Source organism: the organism of the source record quoted next, unplaced genomic scaffold, assembly GCF_019419815.1.
Source record: "Pyrus x bretschneideri cultivar Hongxiangsu unplaced genomic scaffold, Pyrus_bretschneideri_v1 Contig19, whole genome shotgun sequence".
Taxonomy (NCBI): domain Eukaryota; kingdom Viridiplantae; phylum Streptophyta; class Magnoliopsida; order Rosales; family Rosaceae; genus Pyrus; species Pyrus x bretschneideri.
Window position 1 is genome coordinate 4,944,330 of NW_025999490.1, and position 25,023 is coordinate 4,969,352.

Here is a 25,023-nt window from a genome sequence, read left to right on the forward strand (position 1 = left end):
ATTGATGGCAGTGAGTCATGGTGGTGGTGGGGAATTGGGGTTTTGGCGAAAGGGGTGGTTGCTGGGAATATTTTTTAATTTTGTTTCCAAACTGAAAAAAGCTTTTAAATCCAGCTGTGAAAACTACACACACGTCAAAATTTGAATGGAAGTATCACGAGCTGACGTGACGATACGGTACCATCTAATAATTTCTCGGGAGGTGAAGGGGGGTGGTGTGCAAACTCAATGAGTTTAACGCGCTGTCCAAGGCTGGATACTCAATGAGTTTGGGGCAATCAAGATACACATGTGTCCGCATGCCTGAAAAATCTGGCATTCTTACTAATGCAAAGCAGTCTTCTATCTCCAGGATATCCAAACTTTTTGGTAAATCTGTGATCTCGACAAGGTTTCTGCAACCAATCAAGAATAGCGCATGAAGCATGGAGAGGCCACTGAGGCTTGGAAGGCTCCGAAAATTATTCTTATCTAGACGTAAGCTCTGTAAACAAGGTAGACTACTCCCAATATCATTAGGCACTTCCTCTAAATTGTTGTCCACCAAAATTAAGTCTCTTAAAGAGCGTAAGCCTCGTAAGGAAGGTAGCCGCAAAGGACACTTCAAGTAACTCAAAGATAAGCACTCGAGCTTCTCCAATCGTACGATGGAACGTGGTACTTTTTTTATGGCCGTCCCATCAGCAAAAAGAGTGACCAATGATGCCATTTTTCCCAAGTGCTCAGACAAGCTTCGGAATCCTGAACAACCATCGAGAACAAGAGTTTTGACAGATTTCAACTTGTAGAAACTCCTTGGGAGAGCCTTAAGCATTTTACAGTCTTTCAAATTCACCAACACAAGACTCTTGAGATCTCCGATGGACTTGTGAACTTTAACCAACCTCTTACAGTCTTTGAGTATCAATTTCTCAAGATTTGGGAGTTTCGAAAAGTCTGGAGATTGTGTTAGATTGTGGGAGTGGCTGAGATTCAGAATCTTCAACTTATTAAGCAACTGTTAGGCAAAACCAAATTGAAATAAAAATTTAAAATCCAAAAAGAAGATAAAAGAGAGCATAAAAATAATTCCTAATTTGGTTCAGGTTACGCATTGTACTTACCCCAGAAGACTCACAAAGAACTTGTTTGAGGCTGTTGTACCGCATGTCGATAGCGACTATGTTTGGTTGACACAGTTCTATTGGTATGAACTCCAATGGGAATCCATGCCAGCACAGCCATCTTAATTTTTTGGAAAGACATTGGTATCCCCCAGCGAGCCGAACGTAGTTTAGTTGGAGCAATCTCAGTCTCTTCATATTTCTAAATGCCTCAGTACTGAAACTAATCTCTTTAACACTTGGCAAATCCAAAGCCAGCCCTTCAACTTTTTCAGTTCCCTGCTATCCGAAAACAGACTCCAAATAAGAGAAGGCTTTGCACGAAAAAAAAGTTCAATTACTAACTTACATATGCTTACACGTTTAACATAAAGTTCAATTGGGAAAGTACTTACAGATTTGTCTATCAATACATCATTTACATCTTCAGGACGCCACAATCTACTTTGTTCTCCGGGGAAATCGGGATTTTCTGTATGCACAATATCTCTGCCCATGTCTCGAAGCAAATCATGCATCATAATCTTGTTTTTTCTACCAATAGTTACAAGGCACCGGTCAAGGAGGACCTCGATTCCTGTTGTTGCATAAAAGCCACAACCATCCAAGATTTGTATGACATCGTTCTTGTCCATTCCGATATAAAAACAAGCTATATCGAGGAATATCCGCCTCTTGTAATTATCATTTAGCCCATCGTAGCTTATTTTCAGTTGTGCCTGAATTTCTCCACGAGGAATCATTTTCAATTCATCCAATATACTTCTCCATTCATCTACACTTCGTTTGAAAAGAGTAGATCCTAAAACTTCAAGAGCCAGCGGCAATCCTCCACAGTAATTGACAACTTCTTTAGCGAGCACAAGATATTGACTAGGACAACAACTACTTCTGAAAGCATGCCAACTTAGGAGCTCAAGAGCTTCTTCTCGGTCCATTCCTTTCTCCCGATATATCTCATCAATTGCAAATTCTTTTAGCACACGTTCAATTCTAGTTGTGATGATGATTCTGCTCCCCGGGCCAAAATAGTGGCAATTTCCAGCTAATTCACGTAGTTGCTTCGCATCATCTACATCATCAACTATGACAAGTACCCTTAAGCGTCGAAATCTTTCCCCTACCAAGGCGGTCCCTGCAGCAACACTGCTTACCTCTGTCTTGGTCATTTGCAAGATATCAGAAAGAAGTTGTCTTTGCAATTTTTCTAGTTTCTTTTCCCTCACTTTTTCAAGGAAACATTTACCTTCAAACCTTTCACAAAATTTGTTATAAATGGCCTTAGCAATCGTTGTTTTACCTATTCCACCCATGCCCAAAATTCCAATCATGCGAACATCATCCGAATCTCCGATGCATAAATAATTACTGATATCTTGCACTCGAGAATCTAGTCCGACTTGGTAGGGTGCTACGTCTAAGTATGTGTTGTTTAGCTTCCTAGTGACTTCCTCAGTAATCATCCTGATAAACTTTGCTTCATGCCTGGCAATAGTCAAGTGAGAAGCAAAACGAAGATTGTTATACAACTATAAGACGACATTGAACTAATACACAAAATTACTTATCATGACTAGAGATTTTAATTAAGACAGTTTTCTTTGAGGTGTTGTGTTTAAACTTAGCAAACATCAATTAAATTTAAATTTAAAAAAGAAACACAAACAAACAAAAACAGCCTCCCTTCCCTACACAGCCATTCGCCCGCGGCTTCCCTGCTGTGATTAGTGTAGCCTTAATAGTTTAAGCTTTATCGTATGATTTTATTAACAGAGGACTAAGAAAAATAATACATGAGACTGACAAGCAAAGGTGCGTTAAAGCCTTAATTCATAAAAGAAGAAACTAGTAAGTACCCGTCCAAAGTGTTTCTGAGATTCCAGCCTGACAAATTCGAAGCTTCAGTAAGAGCAGTTCTCCACCTCTCTACCTTCTTTTCATCTATATGTTCGAGAAACAATTTTCCAAAACTGTCAGTCTGTTTCCTGACATGCGAAGGATCAACGTCATAGAATATCGGCAAAACTAACCGCCCCAGCGTTCTTCTACACTCCATGATCTTAACCAGCTCCTCGAGGCACCAGCTGGAGTTTGCATACTGTCTAGAGAAGACGATGATAGAGATCTTAGAACCTTGGATTGCTCGCTCAAATTTGGTTTTTAAATCTTCTCCCTTTTTTAGTTCTTCGTCGTCAATAAAAGCGTTGATTCCGGCCCTTGTCAATGCTTCATAAAGGTGGCCCGTGAAGTTTTTACGTGTGTCTTCGCCTCTGAAGCTTATGAACACATTGTAAAGCCAACCTTTTGAGGAAGGGGACGAGGACGAGGCTTTATAGGGGACGGAGATATCCATTTGCCGAAAGACAAGGCCGAGGGAGCAAAGCAGGAATATGAGGAGATCAAAGACGACCGGAATTGCGATGGGCGAAGTGGTAGGACACTAAAACCAGCACCATGATTTACAGCTTCCCTAAGCTCGACCAGTTGTCCATTTCCTTCATTTTCTGGCGGAACTACTTTCTTCTTCTTACAATTAATAAACCCCGCCACAAATATACGCCGTGCAGTTGACTGAAGAGGGCTGGTTCGGTATGGGATCCCAAACCAAAAATGGTATTTCAAATTCCAAACCGAAAATTTTCGGAACAAGATTTTGAAACCCGGCGAACCGAAATTTCAGGATTTTCGAAAATTTTTCCGGATTTCGGTACAGTTCGGTATTTCCCAAATCTCCTACGCGGATTGTCGTTTTGAAACCTCTGATTGTTGTATCGGCTCTCCGTGCTTGGCTGCAAGTCCCGATTTCACAGGGAGACTTTGAGGAGTAGGCGAAGGAGCTCGGATCTGCTAGCTTCGAGGAGGAAATAAACGAATTATAGAACAACCATATGATTAAAAACTCCAAATTTCAAACAAAATGTAACACGAAACTGAAAACCCCATATCCAAAACCGTAGAATTCAAATGCCCAAATTAAAAACAAATTGAAGCTACAAACAGACTTTACCACATCAAGATTACTTGAAGAAGACAAGAAGATTACCTTAATGAAGAGAGAAGTGGAAGGAAGCAGAGGTGGCTGTATTGATCGTCCAATGCAGAGGAAGTTGTCAAATACAAAAAGAAAAATAGAGTTTTAACGAAAAATTTACGTTATTGTTATTTTAACGAAAAATTATATTTTTACATTAAAAATTAATCTTGTACTCTTTACTTTATCTTTTATTTTGTACTTATCATTTAAACTCAAAATTTCAAATCATTTTCATTAGTTTTTTCTTAAAGAAAAATAGAAGACCGGATGTAGCGTGAAGGTAAAGGGGGAAGAGAGTGAAAGAGTGGAGGTCAAGAGAGAGAGTTAAGGAGTGAAGGTTGGGTTTGGACGAGTAGGATTCGGTTTGTATTATCCATTCAAAACGACAAACTACGAAATATAATAATATGCTACAGTTTGCATTGTTGTGTGTGATGAGTATTTTTTAATTATTTTTTTGTGATGGATAATCTCAGCATTTGTTTCTCTCTCTTTCCTTTTCTACCCTTTTTTTCTTCCATGTTCCAGATATTTTGTTGGTTGTGTTTTTCAATTAATTTTTGGTGACAAGGCATGTATCATTGCTGACAGATGTCGATGATTGATGCGTTCTTCTTTTTTGGGTTTGTCCGCTTTTTTACTTCCCGGCTTTTCATTTCTGTGTCGTTCTCAGAAGTAATTTCGTTTTGCTCTTCATTTTTTCTTCTGCTGCTCCCAAATTTTTGTTCAATCGTCGTGGTATTTTTTTCATCGGTGAAAAAAAAGGGCAGCACTTTAGGTTTCTTTCATTGTGATATCAATTGTTTGGAGTTGTTTGTTTTTAAACTGATTTGCGGTTTTGCCTGGGATTGGGGTTCTGATTGGTGCTAAGAGGGTTAGCGACAGAGTTTGTATGTTTTTTTGCCCATTTTTATCCTGTTTATGACATTTTTGAGCTTTGTTACTTACCCTTTCGTTTTTTTCAGTTGCTTGATTTGAGGGTAAGACTCACATGGTTATTTAAGAGGGGTGTATTCAATTGAGAATTTAAGAAACTTTAATGGATTTAGAAATCTATGGATTTTTATGGAGTTTAATTGATTTGTAGAGATTTCATATAAAATTTTGATTCAATTCCTTCGAAATCTTATGGGAAGATGTGAGATTTGTGGATGCTTAAAATACATTATGAAATCTCTCTAATTCCATCTAATTCCTCAACTTTCTCAAATTTTTTAAAATCAATTTCTAATTTAATACAATAAATTTCTTTAAAATCCTAATTAAATACATCCGAATTTCTAAGAATTTTAATAAACTATCTTAAAATTCTAATTGAATACATCTTGAATTTCAAAGATTTCCTTAAAATCCTGATTGAATATCCTATATTCATTAAAAGAATTAAAATCTCTCAAAATCTCAATTGAATACATCTCATAAATATGTGGGTTTTGTTTTTTCGATTTTAAAATGAAAAAAGCTTAATATGAAAGAGAGAAACTTATTTACATTTTAACGGTTAAGAATAATTATCTGGAGCTGTCATTTTTATTTGGTTTAATTTCAATTCGTGTACGTATTCCCTGTGATTTCTTCTCCTTTTTGTATGAGTGTCTACATATAAAGAACAGTAAGAGTTGTTTCTCCGAAGTTTTAATTCATGTGACATTTTACCAAGAAAATGAATATTATTTTAAGAAAGGATTGTATAACAAGTAACAACCCATAAAATGTGGTTTTATGTGTGGCCTATATACCCCAATGGCTATGTGAATGATTTCCACGCACTTCTTTTTCATTGTTTATTTGTTTATTGAGTTTTCTTTGATTCATTTGATCTACCTAGAAGTATCTAGCCAATTTCTTTCTTAATCTATCACAAACCGAAGTCCCCACTCCGGCCCCGTTTACCACATTTCACATAACTTTTCATGGAAATTGTCTCCATTCCGGTCGTTGTATGTTTGTTATTCTTCCTTCGTCAATGTTATTTGTTACTTTTCAAGATATACGTTTGTTGTCTTTCCTTTCCCATTGTTATTTGTTACTTGTCAAGAGAAATGTGGGTAAACAACTAAACATGCCGGCAGAAATGAACTGTTTTTTTTTTTTGTTTTAAAAAAAAAAAAAAAAAAGACAAGCTGGTTGCAAAGTCACGACAGTTCACCCTTCCGGAGGCCAAGAAGATCTACAGAGGCATTTCAGCCTCTCTAGCCACCATTATGTGATTCACCAGCATCAAGAATCGAAACAATAGTTTCATCGCAAGTTTCCAAGAAATGGAGGGAGAGAAAAAATGGAGTTCGTCTGATGTAACAATAGTTTCCAAGCAAATGTATCAGAAATCTGTAATTTCCTTTTAGACTACGCGCGTTTCATCGCAAGTCACAACTAGATGTGAAGCACGTTTTCGGTCTTTCTAATCTTACAACTATACAATAGTTCCTAAATGTAATCAAACCGTCAAATGCTTGGTTAGGGAAGGAAGAGATTACCGAAGCAAGTCATCGAAAGCCGGAGGAGGGTAAATATCAACCAGTAATAGGACTTGAACTTGATTAAAGCTCATTGAAGAGACAGATCATGGCGTCTGCTCCATGTTTGATAATCCCCTCACAAGACGGGAAGCAAAACCGGTAAAACCTAAGCATAGATTAGTCGAGATCCACAAAAATCTGCAACAAGTGCGGAAGGTTGATCAGAATAGAATGAAAACCAAAAGCATTAAGAGTTGTAGTTTAGATGGCACCAACTATTTTAGCACAATTCGCAAATGTTTTATCCAAAAGAGACTAACCTCCATATCTGGCAAAGGGTCGTATGACTTTTTCTCTCTTATGTTAAACACAGTAATGCCCGTGATCCTCTGAACTCCGAGTTTAGTGGCAATCAGATTCTGCATTAGAAAACAGCTACTCTAAGAAAATACTCAGACAGATGAAATTATGAAAGGCAAATTGTTTTTACGGTAATAATCTCAATGTTATATTGTTGAAGATGACTGGTTACATTGGTTGCGGGGTTTAGAGAGCATCATCTCCATTGTGATTATCATTTACCGAAGATGTTTAAACTGAATCTATAAGGTGCTCGTCAAATTATTCTCCGTACCAGATTGAAATTTGTGGAACCAAACGCCTCAACCCTTGGCAAAACCTGTTTGTGGATTCAAATTCATAAATTAGTAATATAACAAGTGAGATGCTAAATATTTTGAATTTAACAGTATGAGTTCAAATATGGAATCCTTGGTTCCTAATTTATCTTTCATCAAGTAAACTTATGTAATCTAACTGACGGATCACAAAGTTCAGAGAGTATACTGGGTCTGTTAAAATATTGAGGTCACTATAAGCAGTCGAAAATGAAACAAAGGCACCGACGAACCCTATAACAAAGGCTTGGACAAGATATTACTATGATAGCATCTAAAATTGTATATAGAAGCAGACTTTGGGACAGCATAAAATGACAAATGTTATAAACTTGGGGCATACGTATCAAAATCAAAATCTGAAACCTGATTTAAAGCATTACCACAGTTTGAAGACCATTAATCACAACCACCTTCTCCTCACGTGAATCATCTTGTGATAACCAAACTTCGAAAGGGCCAAGTTCCTCATCTGTCTCATTTGCTAAATTCAAGTGTAGCTGCACGAAGTTTTTACTTGCTCAGTTCCAAATAATTGCATTAGTCAGTGACTTCTATTAACTGAAGAATGACAGAAACAAGACGTATATACAGGGTGAACTGCAAAGTACGAAGTCCAACGGTCACTAAAAACCTCTATTGGTGAATCTACATAGACAATCAAGCTGCAGTAATCTAATGGACAAGGGATATATAAGACACCAAAAAGAATGAAAATTACCGAAAAGGGTCTTTCCAACTTGATGGCAGATGGCACCTCCACAACATGCAACTCAACATCCTTTCGTGTTATGGGCTGCAGAAGAGTATATCAAGAATATAAGTTTAATACCACTTTAAACTCTAGCATGTTGAACTTACATCTCTCATAATATATGCAAAACACAACAATTAGTAAAGCACTCTAAATTCCCTGCCTAGTCGAAATAAAACTAACAATATTGTAAAAGTTAAAATTGTAAAATCAAACCATATTAATGTTCAAAAATGAACACTCACAGTTCCCATAATTTGCTGTGTTTGTAGGCGACCAGGTTCGCCCAGATTAGTGCGCCATGTTATCTGAAGTTTACCAAGAATATTGCTTCGCTCAACTTTCCCGTGGGCAGAATCATGTGATATTAACTGATAAAGATAGTTATGAATTCCTCCGCCAGATTTGATGAGAATTGGTGGCTTAAATATCTCTCTACCATCAACAAAAAACAAAAGAATATGAACAACAAAAGAAAGAGGAACATCAAGAAAAGAACAAAATTCGACAGAATACAAACTATATTGTACCTTGTTTGAGAATTCTTTTCGGAATGGTGTTCGTCTGATTTTAGGATTTTTGCACTCCAATGCTGAGCAGGCTCAAACTCAACTTGTTCCATAAAAAGATTTGACTTGGTATGATTTTCGATGCAAGCTTCTAAAAGCGTGAGTTCCTGTGATAGAATGCATTTATCATAGGAGGCTAATTTCTTACAGGTTATCAACAAGATCACAGTCTGCAGAGAATATAATTAAATCCTAGTAGAGGAATGCCATTCAATGAAGCACATGCTGTGGCCTCCGTAGAACACATACGAGACACTACGTCTAGTGTTTGATCCAGTGTGGCGTATTAATACATGTTGATGTTTCCGGTGAAAATCATTAATATATATTTAAACACAACAGATATGAAAAAAGCAATGTAACTTGTATATGTATCCAAAAGATGGAACTTACAAACTTAGAATCAATAATCAAATGAACTTCAACGTACCTTTACAACGAGGACCTGAAAAATCAAAGTCAAATTGTTAGTTTTAGTAGGATTAACTAAATGCGGTTGTTTCACACATGTGAATTGAAAATTTGAATTGCACATGCAAATTCCACGGCGTGTGCAAGGAAAATACCTTCGTCCTGACAGAAAGCGGATTGGAAACAATGAATTTGAAGAACTGTGGTAGATATTTACGCTCACCATCACCGTCATAGTACAATGCAGTGCAAACCAACCTAAAGAGATTCCACAACCTTAACATAAACAAACAACAAAATCATAAAACATGAGTTTCGAGGCCTGAGGAAGAGAGCTTACGTGTGAGCTCCGAGTTCCTTGACATCATGTTCAACAATGAAGTCATAACGGCCGCCTGCACGTATGGATTCAACTGGCGAATTTGACGTGTCCAGCAGCACAAGTCTCTGCCCTTCTGTTTGCATTTCCGACTGCAATTAGCAAAATTAACAAAAGATTAAAAATTGCAGTGAATTAATTCAACATCGAATAATTAGGGAATAACGGAAAATAAAGTCCAAGAATTTGAGATTAAAACCTTGATTATAATGTCCTTGACTTCGAAATTGGAGCTGTTATTGATGCTAATATAGCTACAAAATGTCTCCCCTAAGTATATTGCTCTGCAAAATCACAACTTTATTAACAAATCAAGAAATTAAAATGTGGGTAAGGAGGGAGGGAGGGAGAGAGAGAGACCCGAAGGCTTGGGGGAGGACGAGGAGGCCAGAGAGGCCAATGGAGTCGGAGGGGTGGTGGAGGAGGAAACGGGTGCGGTAGGTGAGATCCGAGGAGTCAGAGGAGGCGGATGAGGAGGGGTTCAAGGAGTCGTGGACGTCGAGGAGGCGGGGGAGTTGCGCGGCTGCCATCGGGTCGTCGAAAATGTCCTCGCCGACGACGAGATCGGCGGGGTCGAGAAGGAGGGGAATGGGGTCCACCTGGAATGAGGGCTTGCACAGCCTCATCACCCGGAAGGCCAGGGAGTGGGGTCCACCTTGACCGCTGCTCATCGCTGTTTCCTCGTCGTCGTCTATTCGCCGGCGTCCGTCGAGATTAACCGAATTTTCGCGCTTCTGAAATCAGTAACACCTTTTTCAACGGCTTTTGTTGTGTTAACAGTAACTCCTCATCGTTTTAACTTTTTACCACTTCAGAAACTCCGGTAAATAAATATGATGGCGGTAAAATGTATTTTAACGAGACACGTATGTAAATGTTTACTTTTCTTGGATTGAAAAGTGGAGGTGAGATTTGAACTTGATACTAAATTGTTTCAGTATTGAAAAAGAGAAATATCATTACATTAAGAACTAGTTAGTATATAATATATTCAAAAGAACATTACGTTTAGAATAAAAGTTAGTTAATAAATGCGTAAGACACATCTGAAATTCACTTTTAAAGTGTTCCAACCTAAAAAACGAACTATCACTAGAATAAGCAATGTTTCTTCAATAGGAGACTACATTAGTAGTTTAAAAAATGAAGGGTGAAGATTTGACTCTAAGATTCACTCTAAGAAACTGAATGGTGAAAATTATTTTAAAAGTTAGGCTATTTGGTAGGTTAGATTACCAAAGACAAGTCTCTTTGATGCAAAAGGAGTAAGAGGGATTGCTCACCAACGGAGAATTCCGACAACGAGATTCGAGCCAAGTCTTGGTTTAGCAAACAAAATGATCCTTACCAACACAACTAACCCTCGTTAACAAAGCTAGAAGCTGGATGATAAGTGAGCACATCTATGGAGTCTAAACTACAAATTGTTCAAAAAATTTAAAAGCGAACTATAACTAGACTAAAAGTTGGTTAGTAGACACATATAACCTACTTCCTAAGTGCTAGATGAAAATAGCAAATTTGGATCTGCATGGATCCGAAGGATCCTCACTTCTTAACCATTCATCATGCATCGTGTGATTAGAAATCATTTGAATTTTTTTATTTAAAATTAAATATAAATAGTATCTGACTAAAATCAACCGCACAATGTACGATAAACGGCTAGAATGTGGAAATCCTTAGAAACCCCACAAAGTGGATCCGCAGAGTATCCTCTTCCAAAAATAGCTAAATGGAGTTGAATGCCGTACACTTTTCCTCCTTTCACACACTCTGACTTATTTATGTCACTTAATTTTCCAAGTAACAAAAACCTTTCTACACACCCTAACACCAACTAATAAGAATTACACAAAATCGTATCAAATGTCTCAATGCTATTAGGAGTGGAAAGGCATTTGTCATTTTAAGTAACTAAAATTGCATCAAATTATTCATATGGTTAGATTTTGTAATGACTTGAAATATGATGCTTTATTAATTATGACTAGGAAAAAAGAGAGTAATATGTCGATCTGCTTCAAAAAATTTACAACAGACAATACAGAAACCCTACCAACCCACCTGACTTGACACCCCCCACGCCCGGAAGAACGGCAAAGTTCATGTTATTAGTACTCTACTGTTAAAAATACAAAACTAGCAACCTAATAAATCAAACGAGACTTTCAGTCCCGTAGGAACGAAAATTCACGATAGGATTTTGCCGAGGCTACCGTCTCAACAACGTTCCCCAGCGGTAGCTATTAACATTTGTACATGCGTGTCATAAGTTATGTTCTCACTACAGGTCAAATGGATCCATCAAGGTGATCAGGGCAAGAATTTACAACCTGCAAAATAGAAACCCTATAAGAATGAAAACTCGGCAGCAGATGCAGAGATATGGAGAGCTTTCCGAAGCATTTTTGAAAACAAGACAAAAAGTTTAACCAATATGCACAGCATATGACTCAGTCGTCAACTATCAGCAATACCACTCTGTCAATGATCAGCAACGGTTTATGCATGTGTAAAAGGATTAGGAACTCACCTAATTAATAGTACAGTCAGTTCAGTCATCTATACAACTCGAACCCATGTTCCGCCACACATAGGACAGCAATAAGCCCAGCGGCTGATCCACCAAGTCTCCCGCCCAGTTTGATTCGCTGGAGTAGTAGCACCTGAGGAAGCAAAAGCTGAAGTCTGCCGCAAACATCTTATGCACTGCATGCACACGAGTAGAAAATAAGATTCAAAGAATCACACTATTAAGATGGGGAAACAAAAAGCATGGGCTTTTCATATCAAACCTTGTACCAAACCCCTTCTAGACCAGTCTTCCATACGGCAGTAACAACATCTCTCCGTGATCCCATTATACCAAGATATGCCCCCAGACCCACTGAAGTGTTTAGGCCAAAAGCTGCATCTCTTTCAGACATCCTGCGCTTCCTTGGCCACAGGCCATGGGCTCCATAATAAACATCACAACTTTCCAAAGATCCGGAATCAGGTGGGTCTGAAGAATTACATAGCTTGGGGGTATCATCTTGAGGATCCATATCATCTGAATCAGACCAAGGCCCACCATACATATTGCGCCTATGCCACTCTTCGGCTGGAGGGTGGAGTTCTAACTCTCGGAGTAACAGACCAGCAGCATCTGCACCTCTAGGCCGGGGCATATTCTGTATAGCCAATCAGTTAAAAAGATTGTAACTGTGAGATTTCAGATTGTAATTGACACTAAAAAATTAACTAAAATTACTGTACAGAATTTTAAACAACCAGTAAACAAGAAAGTTAATCCTCTGACAGAATAAAGTTGCAGGCATTGAGTTTAGCAGCATTATTAACAAGAGCAGAATCCGTGCAACTCCCATCATCATGAGTGGTATTTTAGGAAATACAACCATACCTGCATATGAGGGCCAAGGGATGCTTCAACAACCTCCGGAAGTACAGTATAATTGCCATCGATATAATGCAGCCGAACCTGAATGTTGTTGCTTCCCACCTGAGAAACTGGCAATGAATGTGCCAGGCTTGCTGTTCGCCGGCAAAGATCCATAAGGATGAGGAAAAGGACTTTCACCTGCAGGACAGCAACAGAATGCATTATGTCATTCTACCTTCTGCTTATCAATTTTCTTTGATTAACGGAATTATCCAATTAATTGAAAATGTCCAAAAATGAGACATTAAGATTGAAAATCCCATTCACAGTTCACAAATCAAATGATTTAAACCAGATAGGGACAACTAAGGCAACATGTAATATTTTGTGAGAGATCTTGGAAGAGAGCATTGATTTCTACCTCCTCAAAAGTGTAACCCTGACCAGCATTTCCAGCACCCAATCTTGACCTTCCAGCAGGTCCTTCTTCAACTCCTTTTGCTCCAGGCATCTGACCGGGCCGAGCTACCTGACCCTCCTCCGGTCTGACCATGGTTGTAGATGATTTTGCAGAAACAGAACTGACCTCCTCCGCCTTTCCAGATGCGCCAGGCTGTGGCTTTTGCATATTTGCATCAGTATTTCTCTGTGCTCCCCCAGAGAAACGGGGTAGTTGAGCTCGCCGAAAGAAAAAACAGAAAAGCAAAAGCTGGCATAGCCTATGAAGGAAATGGCAATCCCCAATTAGCCTAACGGCAGGTGTGCCAGGAAATGTTCCTGTATTGATACTTATTGGCATGAAGGAGGACGGTCCACTAATGGGGTTTGGAGCTGAATTGGAAACTCCATCAGAGGTGCTACTAATCTTTGCAATTGCACCCTGAACCCAAGCTTGCATCTGGGTGTTTCCTGTTGATGTTGGTGTTCCACTTTGACCCCCTGAAAAACGTAGCACTACGTTGTCAAAGAAATACTGCATTGCAGACAATGCAAAATAAGAAATAAATATATAAATAAAAAATTTGAATGATGTCCGATTCTCCTAACATAAATAATCAGCAAACACCTCCTGAGTAAGTCTAACTTCCAAATGGTTTTGGGATTTAGAACAACCATATCTGGTCAATCCTGATGTAAACCATTATTTCAACGCGATTTTTTTTTTTTTCAAACTTCTTTTGCATCTGAATCCAACTCTAGAAAAAACATCTTTGGTTTCCAAAAAGAGTAGAAGAATGCATACTGACCCTGACTGGTTGCAGGAGAAGCCGAACTTTGGGTAGGACTAGCCACCATATTGCGATTGCTGCCAGCTCCAGCATGGCTCGCCAGTGTGCGACAAAAACTTGCATAGCGCCGCAAGCGAGTGATGAAATGTGAAGCTAAATCAAGAACTGCGTCGACGTAAGCCTGTGTTATGTGGATAGATTAGGCAAGTGAGATTTGAAGAAAAATCATAAACAAACAATATCCCAGCACACGTGAGCTGACTGGAGGAAGGTTCAACTAACCATCTCCATATCCATACTTGGGATTTAGAAGCCCAAACTAGCGCATTACTAGTCTTTCTATTATTTATTTCATAGAAATGTGGGCAAGGGCATAACCCACAATCATGCACCTATATGACTGGATCCCACATTGTTGACTATATTTAAAATACATATGGCAAAAACCACCAATTAAAATGCAAGAAACCACCAATCGTTTGTCAAACGTGATCATTTTCCAGCACATAACTCTCAACAAGAGAAAACATAAGTTTATGAAGTTTAACAATCAACAGAAAACCTGAATATGTGGAACTAGTGCTGGTTCAACAGCCATTGCTTCAGGATCAATGCCTGATAACATTTCGCCAGATGCCTGCCACGGCTCTGGTACCAAAGCAGATGGATTTATTAATGCTGATTCTATTCCCTTCCCAAGCATATCAAGCAACAACCGCGCTTGCATGTCTAGAACCATCGCCCTAACTTCTTGTGCATTTGTACCTTCCAGTAGCCTGCACTTTATCCTGTCGAGATTCTGCATCAAAACAGATATAATTTTCTGAGTCAATCACCAAAAGTAGTCAACAAAGATGTGAAACTGAAGCTGCAACGATACCCTGTCCTGAAAGGCTGAACCTAAAAACAGGAATAGAAAAGGATAACATATGTGCCATGCAACAGCATGAAACATTGATTGAAAACTTGAGTCTTTAGGCCAAAAAGTCATGCGCAATGCTTCAGCTTCTAATTATAATCTAGCCATTTCCCATTTTAGTCAGTTTCCCGTGCAATCTGTCTTAAAATATTCTGAAACAACTTTTCTTATATGACACGCCAAGATACTTTTACAATTACAATCTCCAACATGGGAAACAGGGAGGCCATCTAGGTGATCTTTTGCTTGGCAAGTAGAACTGTCAACATCTCTTACTTGTACTGTCAATTGGCTTTAACAGCAAAAGTCCTTTTTCTTTTTCTTTTAAATTTCAGATAAGAATTTTCAACACTACCACCACCAGGCCAGTCATATAAGAAAAAAATTATGGGTCATGAATTCATTTAAAATTCAGCATATATCACTACTTGCACAAACAAAATATAGTACATCATATCTGAAAAATTTTATCAAAATTCTATAGGCGCCAACTAGAGTAATTATGAACAAAATATCTCTGAGATTGAGTAATAAAATGTTAATGCATCAAGATTTATAACATTGGAAAATGCAGCAAATAATTTCACTAAAATGACACCTTTTGGCCTAATTGTCATTTACGTACAAGAAAATCTATAAGCATCCTGAAAAATCTGCGCCATAGCTAAAAACTTACAGGACCATACTGTTGTCTGTGCTGAGTAGAAGGAAGAGAATGAAAATCTGCATCCAGTACTGCAATGACACTGTTCAGAGAAACTGCAACAAACAAAAAACCACAATCAGAAGGTTGTGCACATCATTTACGAAGAATTTTTCTATAAAACACATTTATAATGGATTGGAGACCTATCATTTGTTTCCTAAATTTTCAAGAACTACTTTGCTATTTATCAGTCACACAACAATACCACCAAAAAGAATCCAAAATTATTACCAATGCCATCCTCAGCAGCACTCTGTGTACAGCCAACAGCATCCCACCAATCAACCCCAACCAAAAGACTCCACCAAAACCTGCCATGATGACCATCAATCTGTCATAACTTAAACATCCATAAAAACTCATTTCAGGGATTCAAGGTTTATCAAGGTGCAAGAAGTACCTTTCGGCAATGGCCCGTTCCCAGGTTGACGAGTTTGCCTTCACTTGGCTGCTTGGAACAGCAGGAGGAAGAACACGTATTATTTTTAAAACTGTACGGTCCTTACCACTATCATGCCAAACAGAAGCTGAGCAGCAGCTTGTCGACGAGAAGGCAGGGGCAGCAATTGCAGATCCAACGTTAATCTGGTAGTTATCAACAGGTGCAAAGTTCGGACCAGAGAAGATGTGAACCCCACCCCGGAGGAAAGCAACAGCAATCTCACCACCATGAGCAGAATACACTATTCGAGCAAGTGTTCTAACATCACTTGGCAGGTCAAAAGGATCAAAACTGACTCGTTTTACTTTCTCTATGCCAGAATCAGGAGTCTTCCTTGCATCAGTGGTTGCTGTTGTCGCTGCTGCTTGGTGACTTTTAAAATCATTAGTTGGTTGTATGCTTGTGTCCACTTTGGATAGCCAAACAGTTTGCATTGGTGCCTGCCCACCAAAACTGGAAGTAGGATTTCCAAATATTTGGTGAAGAACAACAGGCTGAAGTGATGATTCCCAGCGTTGCACTCTCCATCCTGTAATTGATGGACCCTCATCTGGATCATAAGGAGACATGTATTGTCCTGCACTCATGAATCAATTCATGCAACTACCATAGTTCAGACGTATTTCTAAGCAAACTTAGTTTCTAATCAGGAAAAAAAAAAAAACAGTAAGCAGAAGGCAGAAAAGATGGCAAGGAGGTCCATTCAAAAGGTCCTGCAATAATAAAGCGGAAAAAGTACTTTTTAAAAGGTGAGAAAATACATAAGACTACCACTCAACAAGAACAAAGAAGTATGGAAACAAAGATTGTACGAAAACGAGAAACAATGACACACTGGTTTATGTTGTTCAAAATTACAACTCTAACAAACCAATTTTCTGAGAAATTTTTTGGGGAAAAAGTACATCTGGATTAGAAAAGATTAACAAATAAACAAATAGATGCATGCTTCGTTACACCAACAACTTGCAATTGAATTCCAAACACAAATAATAGAGAAAAAAAAGGTTTTCAAGGAAGAAGACAATTAGTACCCTCAACTATGACAACAGCTATGACAGAACCACCACGGGTTGGATCAAAGGCAACCGCAGTAACTCCAGATCCCCATGTAGTGGTAGTTGCAGATTGAGATGCAGACTCGGGACTCACATATGCTGAAAAATTAGAAACTGGAGAGCAATGAAGTGGTACAGTATCACTGAAATCTGGATCTGTCTGCTTTCGCCCTTGCTTTGCTTCAGATAATAGATAATCTTGCCAGCTAAACAAATATGCAGCCAAAGGGGAAAAACCTGCCCAATTGGGTGGATTCATTGAAGGTGGGACCCCATCACTTGTGCTAATCTTTGGAGTTGCATGAAATCCATTTCCTAGGCCAGGGGCGACCTCCCAAACAACAACCGTAGATGGGTTTACAATTGGAACGCCAGCGACATGCATGGCACCACTGCCTGTTATGATAGCATCAGCTGCCATGATCCCACTAGGCCCAGCACCCAAGAGTCCCTTGCTTGTTTGAAACCACTTTGGTGCAGCACTAGTCTGATTAGGAGGATACTGGGACCAATGAAGCTGAATAGAGCCTGAAGAGAAAACAGAACAGACGCACAGAAAACTGGGCCACCTAGCTGAAACAAATAACAAAATATTGCATCAGATACCACCGTTCATACATTCTATAATGAAAAAAGGGGAATATAAGGAAACTTGAAATTAAGAGAGGTTGCAATGAAGGAAAAAAACCTGAATTTTGAGACTGCTGTGAAAGAAATTTTTCTTCAAAAGTTGACTTTGCATTAGAGGATGTACTTGATTTTGAGGAAAGCCACCTATACTGGTTCATAAAAAATTTAAAAAAAATTAAAAATAAAAAAGATCAAAAAAAACATTAACCATCAACATCATCTGAAAAAAAGATACTGCAGTCACACCAGCAGACATAAACTGTGATGTTCATATAAACAATAAGCAAGCTAAAATGTTACCTTTCAAAGAACAAAATACATTCAGATGGGCAGAACAAGAAACACAAAAATATCTTTAAAAACCAAATGAGTAGCAGACAACAAAATTGCTTACTGGGGACACTCCTGACAGCCACTTTGTAACAACTGCAATATCCTGCTGCCATTCATACTCTCGTTGCCAGCGGCTGGCATCGCGTACGAGATTAGTTGGCCCCTAAACAGATAGATCAAATATAAACATTTCTTAATATTTATAAAATAAAATAAAAAGGATAATTGGCCAAGATTATTGCAATTTAGCTGTTAGTGGAAAAGCCACATCAAAAGCTTGCAAGGGGAAAAGTTATCTACATAAGAAGAAATCAGTACAACAAGTCTAGCTTACTTGAGAAGGCTGAGTCCAGATCGTTACTCTCCCATGGAAATTGGCAATTAGTAAGGCACGAGGGCAAGAAGCAGGAGACCATTCAATAAACTGAACAGAATCACGAGGAGAATCTGAAAAATCATTCAAAACCATCTTGGTTCACAGAATTATAACCAACATTTAGGAAAGCAAAAGCAAAACATCAAAGGTCTTCCTAACCTAGCATCGAATGAAAAAGACAAGCAAAAACATATGCCAACTCTCAGGAGGGAATTGTCATCCAAATGAGATTGGATTTGAACACCTAATGAACTAGCAGGTAATAACTATTGACCGCAGATGCTAAAAAACAACTTCGTATGCAAGAGAGGAAAAGAATTTGACATATGTAGATGTTCATAGCAAAAACATATTGGCATTAAGCAAGTCAAAAGAGAATTATAAAGCCTTCATAGTTAATAATCAAGCTATTCACTGCATAAGTTGCAGTGAAGAAAACTTAGGCAAAGAATCTAAAGAACCAAAGGCTCTTGTAAAAGCAAATAAATCATCTAAGTACCTGCATTGACATTGAACACTGCACACTCAGTTGGTCTCTCTGGTATCACAATATGAATGGGAATCCAAAAAGGTGCATTTGCATTAGAACTACAGAAAAATCCATAACAAAAAGAATTGTCATAACTGTACACAAATGTAACTAATTAATAGGGAGAAAATAAAATAAAATATAGGCCAAACTTAAGCAAGCTTAGTGCCCACCAACCAGGCTGCCTGGTTTTTACACTCTAGAGATTCCTTGATGATCCATTTGGATCCAATACGAAGGGAGGGAAGATGTTCTATTTTGAAAAGTAACTACAATTCTTAACATTCTATAAGGATTCATCCTTTTCTTTTCATAGTGCTTTCTGAGGTCCAACTAAGAAAAATAAATGCCAGGTTCCATAATCACGCCTATTATCACAAACAAGCAATACTAACCTTGGAATACTTGCACAAGTTTCTGATGCACAAGCGATGGCATTCAGCTTCCCGCACCATGCAACAGCACTGGAGAAACAACAAAAAGACTACACATAAAGCCAAATCTTCTGTACGTAACTTAAAACATAAATGTAAGATGGCCAGGACAATTTAGCAGTATCATGGTATTAAGGAAGTAATATCTATTCCAACTACCTTTCCTTTATACTTCTCGTTTCCAGAGTTCTAGTTACCTTGACCATCACAAATCTGATAACTCATACACCTCTCAGACTAAGGCAGGAAATTAGTATTAAAACTAACGATTGAATTACAAAGTGAAGAGAGGAGGTAAGTTCTCCTGAGTTGTAAGAATGAAGCAGCCATTATCCAGCGCAAAAAAATTATCATGTCCACCTTTATTCACATCATAGAAAGTTATTGATTGGCAACGGTTCATAGAGCAATGGCGTAACTAGATCAATAAAGACCTAAAATTTTGGAACCACCCGCCGTAGAATCCCCCAATATCAATCCTTCTCTCTCCACATTTCAAAGTCAACTTTTCTCTCCTTCCCATCTCGTATACACTATATAACAACAATTTCTTGTTTCATTTCAGAAAATTTTGAATTTTTCTCCTTTAACACACAACTACAAAGCTCAAACCGATACAAATATTCTCTTTATATTTGTAGTACCGCTTCGAAACCAAAATCTAAACACACTGCAATCACCCCCAATAAAAAGAAGCATAATTCAATGAACAAAACTCAAAACCTAACAGACTGGAGCTCGAATTTCAAAATTTACCTAAAATTGCGACAAAGCTCGGGGACGCTCATCTTGTGCTGCAAATTGGACCTGGGCTGCTTGAGCCTGATGCAGAAGACGGCGGCGGGGTTGACTGCGTCTTCCTCCATGGGATCGTCGGGCTCGTCCACCGGCTCTTCCTCTTCGTCTTCTCCCCCTCCTCCAATGCTCTCAATACTCCCCGTTTCGGGCTTGTCGCTCTCAAGGGAATGAGCCACAGGCTCGTCGTCAGAGTCCTTCACTTGACTCATTACCCCTAAACCCTAAAAAATTATATATACAACGAATCACAAAGCAGAGAGAGAGAAGAATGTGAGTGGTGGAAAGTTATAATTGAAGGCGACAGGTATCACTTTGTAGAGAGAGAGAGAGAGAGAGAGAGAGTAGTGGGGTTGGTGTGTATGTTTGAAAATGTTGAGAGAGAGAGAGAGAGAGAGAGACTGGATTGGAAGATTGAATTTTTGTTTTCTGTTTTTGCTTTTGAGGGCGGGTTTCAGGCAATTTTGGTTGATATTTTTTTAGGGTTTTTGGGTGGTAGACAAAGGCATGTGGTTCCAAAACCCATTTTCCAGGCGTTGGTGGTGTTGAATTTTTATTTTTTGGGTGTCAACATCTTGTCTTCCCTGGATTTTTATTTTTTAAGCGTGAGTCACGTCACTTATCTGATTATACTAACGAAAAATGAGACTCCTTGTATTGGAGTGTGACCGACTTAAGGTCTTGTGGAACACCAATGTAAAAAGAAAATAACTAGTCTATTCTTTCGAATCACGTCAGTCATACAATGACAAAAGTAGAAATAATCGCGAGTTTGACGGGTATCTCGCACACTGCGTGGCTTCCAAACCAAGGACTTTCTCCAGTACATTGGTCCTGCGTGTGGAATGTGTGACCAAGGGAGGAGCTATGCAGCCTTTGACATTTTGGTAGTACATAATTTGAGGCTTTTGACAATTAGCCCATGCCAACCAGCTTTCAACATTGGGTGGTGCTATCAACACACTCATTTTTACTTTTTATATATCCCTCTTAAGTTTCAACCGTTGCATCAAATGAATTAAAAAAAAAAACAAAATTAACAAGAGTGTGAATATATTGCTACTTCAACTTTGCCCTTATCTAGTGCACAAAAGTCATATTTTTAAAAATTCAATTTATGTCACTGCACCTTTCAAGTCCAACAATTTAAATTTTGCCCACCCCTTTTAAAATTCTTGGCTCCACCCTTCGTATGACCTTATGAGTGGCGTTATCGATAAAAACATTATTATGGATAAAAATTGATCTCAAATACACAAACTTAGAAAAGGCAAAAAATGTTAGCGGATAGTTTTCTTTTAAGTGACAACAATGAATGCGTTGTGTTGGTAATCTACATTTGTTATTAAGCGAAATATTAAAGTGATTAGTTAATGTAAAATTAAATTTTGAAAATAAAAAGGTCGCATCCTACCCACCACGCATAGAAACTTGAATAAAAATATTTTCTTTAAAAATTAGGCGAGAGAGAGAGAGAGAGAGAGAGAGAGAGAGAGAGAGAGAAGAGGAGGGATGGAGGAGTCGACAGTTTCTTGGTCTGATAGGGAAGGAGGAGACATTGTTGTACTGGTGATGTGCTTCTCTGTCTTACACTACAACTATATATGCTTTAATGTGATTGTAATTTGTATGCACTAAGTTTGTGAAATCTAGGGCATTCTATTTTTAGGAAACTAGATATTAATCTTTGAAAATGATTTAGTTTAGACAAATACCACTTGCAAGATTAATAATTGAATTAAGAGAGTTTTAACGAAAAACTCATAGTACTGTTTACTTTAACGAAAAATCACATTTTAACACTAAAAAGTCAATACTGGTACTATTCACTTTGCCTTTTATTTTGTTCTTATCATTAAAACTCAAAGTTTTCAAACCATTTTCATTAGTTTTCCTTTGAATTAAGTCCTTGACCAACGTCAGCCGACATAATTCCACATTAGTTGTCATTTATTTCTTTGTTATTCTTCCAATTATACCCTTTTGTCAATGTTTGTAATGAAGACTTTTTTATTATTATTTTTTTTCAACAGCCTAAGGTACGAATATTTAGGTTCATTCGACTAGATACTATGATTTAGATGCATTCATGTTAGGTTCATTCAAATAGATACTTTGATTACATATTAGGTGCATTCGACTAGATACTGTGATTTAGGTGCATTGTGGTAGGTACCATGGTTTATGTGTGTTTGACTTGGTATTATAATTTAGTGCATTCGATTAGGTACTATGATTTAAGCACATTTAGACATGGTTTAAATGCATTCGATTATCTATAATATATGATTTGGGGTATTTTTATTTCCTCTATGCTTTGGTTGGTGATAATGAATAATTTGAATTAGGTACTTGTTTAATTCTTGTAACGTACCACTAATATTTTTTTGGACGTCTAGATGAGCGAGGTATGTTTATCGTTTGAGAAAGTCAAACAATAGTCAATGCCAAAAAATATGGAGCAAAATAAAACCAAATATTTAATATGGGCACTATGGGAACCAAAAAAAGGCGTTAAATATTTAAAAACAAGAAAATATGAACTTTAATATTTATGACGACATGGAAATTTAGCCAAATAACTATAATGATATATAATCTAACATAGTTTTAATTGAATTTCAATCTTTATCGAGGATTAAAATGGAGGAACCCCTTTTATTTAAAAAACAAAAACAAAAAGAACAAAACCTGAAAGAGATGGCAAAAGAAAAGGCTTTGTGTTGATGAAACAACGTCAAAACTTGAAATTCCTTTTTTTAACACTAAAAGTAAATTACAACAAGGGATACTCGATCAAAGGATCTTAATTTCAAACATGTCAAATTATGATTTATATAATAATAATTAAAAATTACTATATTAAATATGTAAGTGGTCAACCATATTTTCTTCCCGAAATATATGCATATGCTGAATAGAGAGTGATTATATTTGTTCCATTACCAAATATTTTGAACGATTAATCTATTATTCCAAAGCACACATTGATTTTTTTTTTTTTTATCAAAGTTACTGAAATGTCCTTCAATCTCTACTCAATAAAGTTTTTCATGCAAATCAATAGAGACTAGCTAGCTCTCTTCGGTCGTTCTAGTGTCCTTGGCCATAACTGCTGCAAATCCACCTTGCTTAGGTGATTTTGAGGACTCACGGTGGACCTACGACGGACTCATGGCAGACCCATGGCCAGGTCCGTTGCTAGGCAGCCTTCCATGGCCAGATTGGTGAGGATTCTTCTTTCTTAGATAGTGATGGTTGCAGATCCGTACGGCTATGTTGCACATGATTAAGACTAGCAAGTTCTTTTCTCACTGTGAAGATGAGCCGACGGTGATTTCTTTTTCAATGGAGCTGTAGCTGCGTTTGTTTGTGACGCTTGTGGCTTGCGTGACCTCGTTTTTTAGCGATTTGACATTGTGTGATCCTCAATTCTGGACCTGCCACCTCTGATCTATTGTGGCATATTCAAACCGATGTGCTCCTTGTGTGTTGGATGTGCTCCTTGTGTGTTGGTTGTTCTTTGTTGTGCTTTATTATCTCCATATCAACTCCCAGTTGACACCCTTCTTGTAACGTATTGTGTTTGTGTTTTCTATTAATGAATTATCTCTATTGCTTTGGTTTAAAAAAAAAAAAAAAAAAGCATCAACAATTAGTCAAAGTAACCACAACCAATTTCTAAAAATAACATCATCCATAACATTATTAGTAGTAGTATGTTAAGCATCTCACGATGCTATGTCATATAACAAATACTTGCACGAGTTTAAACTCTTTCCCCTTTTAAATAAACTTAAATAATAATAATATTACTTGAATTAAAAATCATTCGACAACACTAAGGGCTGAAGCCATTAAGCTCCATCATGAGTTGGAATTATGAATTTCTAAGACATCTATATATGGTTGAAGTCAAAAAACAACTTTTGAAAATAATGCAGACCTATATGGGTAAGTGGAAGCATGAGCCTTGACGTTGAAACTCACTTAAACCTTAAACGGATGGATGTGCGTGTATACTTACGGACTTTTAACTTAATCATGAATTAGTGATATTTTAATTTTTAAATATTAAAAGAGATTTTAAATTCAAATTAATCTTATCGTTGATCAAAAAAATTATGATAAACATTATTTAACAATTTAGCATGCGTGTTTTACGTTGTGAGCTCATAATATACGTTGTAAGCACCAACAATTACGCATTCAATTAAGATAATGTAAAACCAAAGTTGAATTGTATGGCCTATTACATTTAATCTCCATGTCTTATCACTTATTTTTGTGGTACAAAAATCACCAGATGCGGCGAAATATATTCCAAGCTGAACGTTGAAATATCGAGCCCGGACAAACGGTAGCAGACAAATTACGCGCTGGCATATGTTGACCTGCAAAACCTCAGTACATTGATTTTCTGGTTACGGTCGCATATTTCTGATTATGATTGCAAAACCTCTACATATTGATTTTCTGATTATGTTGGAAAATTAGTTGCTTAGTTTATATTATTTGTAATTTTTTTGGGTCAAGAGTGTTTGTTTTAGTATTTTTCTATATACAAGAGTGCTTGAATTCATTTTTTTAAAGAGACCAGTTAGTGGCTTCACCACGACATTCTATCATTTTGAGGGTTAGGAAGACTAAGCCTTCCCCTGACCACCATCGTGTTCACAAACGTTAGGAATCGAACATTGGATGCGCCGTATGAAATACGAACATGGAATTCGTCCCCAATCACTGCGTCATCTTGTGATGGTTGTATTTGTTGTTTTAATAAGTCATTCTCAATATAGTC

General features: G+C 37.7%; 3 protein-coding genes across 7 annotated transcripts; all 3 read right to left on the reverse strand.

Annotated features, from left to right (window-relative positions):
• Window positions 1-78: 78 nt before the first annotated feature.
• Window positions 79-4,317, reverse strand: LOC125476354 (disease resistance protein RPV1-like). The gene is made up of 5 exons (XM_048582343.1): window positions 4,147-4,317; window positions 2,960-3,954; window positions 1,499-2,588; window positions 1,104-1,382; window positions 79-997 (listed from the first exon to the last, which is right to left on the reverse strand). Exons 2-5 carry the CDS (start codon window positions 3,454-3,456, stop codon window positions 185-187), a joined length of 2,679 nt encoding a protein of 892 aa, XP_048438300.1. The 5' UTR covers window positions 3,457-3,954; window positions 4,147-4,317; the 3' UTR covers window positions 79-184.
• A 2,088-nt stretch (window positions 4,318-6,405) lies between these two features.
• On the reverse strand, window positions 6,406-10,072 carry LOC103928281 (trafficking protein particle complex subunit 13). The gene is made up of 12 exons (XM_009337402.3): window positions 9,747-10,072; window positions 9,586-9,670; window positions 9,348-9,478; window positions 9,163-9,265; window positions 9,027-9,041; window positions 8,558-8,703; window positions 8,273-8,462; window positions 7,995-8,069; window positions 7,657-7,773; window positions 7,231-7,275; window positions 6,917-7,015; window positions 6,406-6,794 (listed from the first exon to the last, which is right to left on the reverse strand). The coding sequence occupies exons 1-12, from the start codon at window positions 10,055-10,057 to the stop codon at window positions 6,774-6,776; spliced, it is 1,338 nt and encodes a 445-aa protein (XP_009335677.2). The 5' UTR covers window positions 10,058-10,072; the 3' UTR covers window positions 6,406-6,773.
• A 1,272-nt stretch (window positions 10,073-11,344) lies between these two features.
• On the reverse strand, window positions 11,345-20,677 carry LOC103928431 (mediator of RNA polymerase II transcription subunit 16). Of its 5 annotated transcripts, none has more exons than XM_009337508.3 (17): window positions 20,184-20,677; window positions 19,389-19,457; window positions 18,964-19,052; window positions 18,423-18,535; window positions 18,150-18,251; window positions 17,814-17,904; window positions 17,102-17,698; window positions 16,026-16,644; window positions 15,857-15,936; window positions 15,596-15,678; window positions 14,563-14,799; window positions 14,019-14,181; window positions 13,193-13,710; window positions 12,793-12,969; window positions 12,185-12,562; window positions 11,923-12,098; window positions 11,345-11,722 (listed from the first exon to the last, which is right to left on the reverse strand). In XM_009337508.3, exons 1-16 carry the CDS (start codon window positions 20,432-20,434, stop codon window positions 11,952-11,954), a joined length of 3,714 nt encoding a protein of 1,237 aa, XP_009335783.1. In that variant the 5' UTR covers window positions 20,435-20,677; the 3' UTR covers window positions 11,345-11,722; window positions 11,923-11,951. The 5 variants fall into 5 exon arrangements, with proteins under 5 accessions (XP_009335783.1, XP_048438293.1, XP_048438294.1 ...); XM_048582336.1 differs by lacking the exon at window positions 20,184-20,677 and adding an exon at window positions 19,587-19,894; XM_048582337.1 differs by lacking the exon at window positions 20,184-20,677 and having other exon boundaries at window positions 18,423-18,512; window positions 19,389-19,404.
• Window positions 20,678-25,023: the final 4,346 nt, after the last annotated feature.

Excerpts from the sequence above, each read along its gene's own strand:
- LOC125476354 (XM_048582343.1), bottom strand. The coding sequence starts at position 3,456 with ATGGATATCTCCGTCCCCTATAAAGCCTCGTCCTCGTCCCCTTCCTCA. Across the intron at positions 1,383-1,498 it reads ATGTATTGATAGACAAATCT|GGAACTGAAAAAGTTGAAGG; the intron begins GTAAGTACTTTC and ends TTCGGATAGCAG. Across the intron at positions 998-1,103 it reads TTCTTTGTGAGTCTTCTGGG|TTGCTTAATAAGTTGAAGAT; the intron begins GTAAGTACAATG and ends TTTGCCTAACAG.
- LOC103928281 (XM_009337402.3), bottom strand. The coding sequence starts at position 10,057 with ATGAGCAGCGGTCAAGGTGGACCCCACTCCCTGGCCTTCCGGGTGATG. Across the intron at positions 9,671-9,746 it reads GTCCTCCCCCAAGCCTTCGG|AGCAATATACTTAGGGGAGA; the intron begins GTCTCTCTCTCT and ends GTGATTTTGCAG. Across the intron at positions 8,070-8,272 it reads CACAGCAAATTATGGGAACT|CCCATAACACGAAAGGATGT; the intron begins GTGAGTGTTCAT and ends ACTCTTCTGCAG.
- LOC103928431 (XM_009337508.3), bottom strand. The coding sequence starts at position 20,434 with ATGAGTCAAGTGAAGGACTCTGACGACGAGCCTGTGGCTCATTCCCTT. Across the intron at positions 15,679-15,856 it reads TGCTGCTGAGGATGGCATTG|TTTCTCTGAACAGTGTCATT; the intron begins GTAATAATTTTG and ends TGTTTGTTGCAG. Across the intron at positions 12,099-12,184 it reads TAGAAGGGGTTTGGTACAAG|TGCATAAGATGTTTGCGGCA; the intron begins GTTTGATATGAA and ends GTGTGCATGCAG.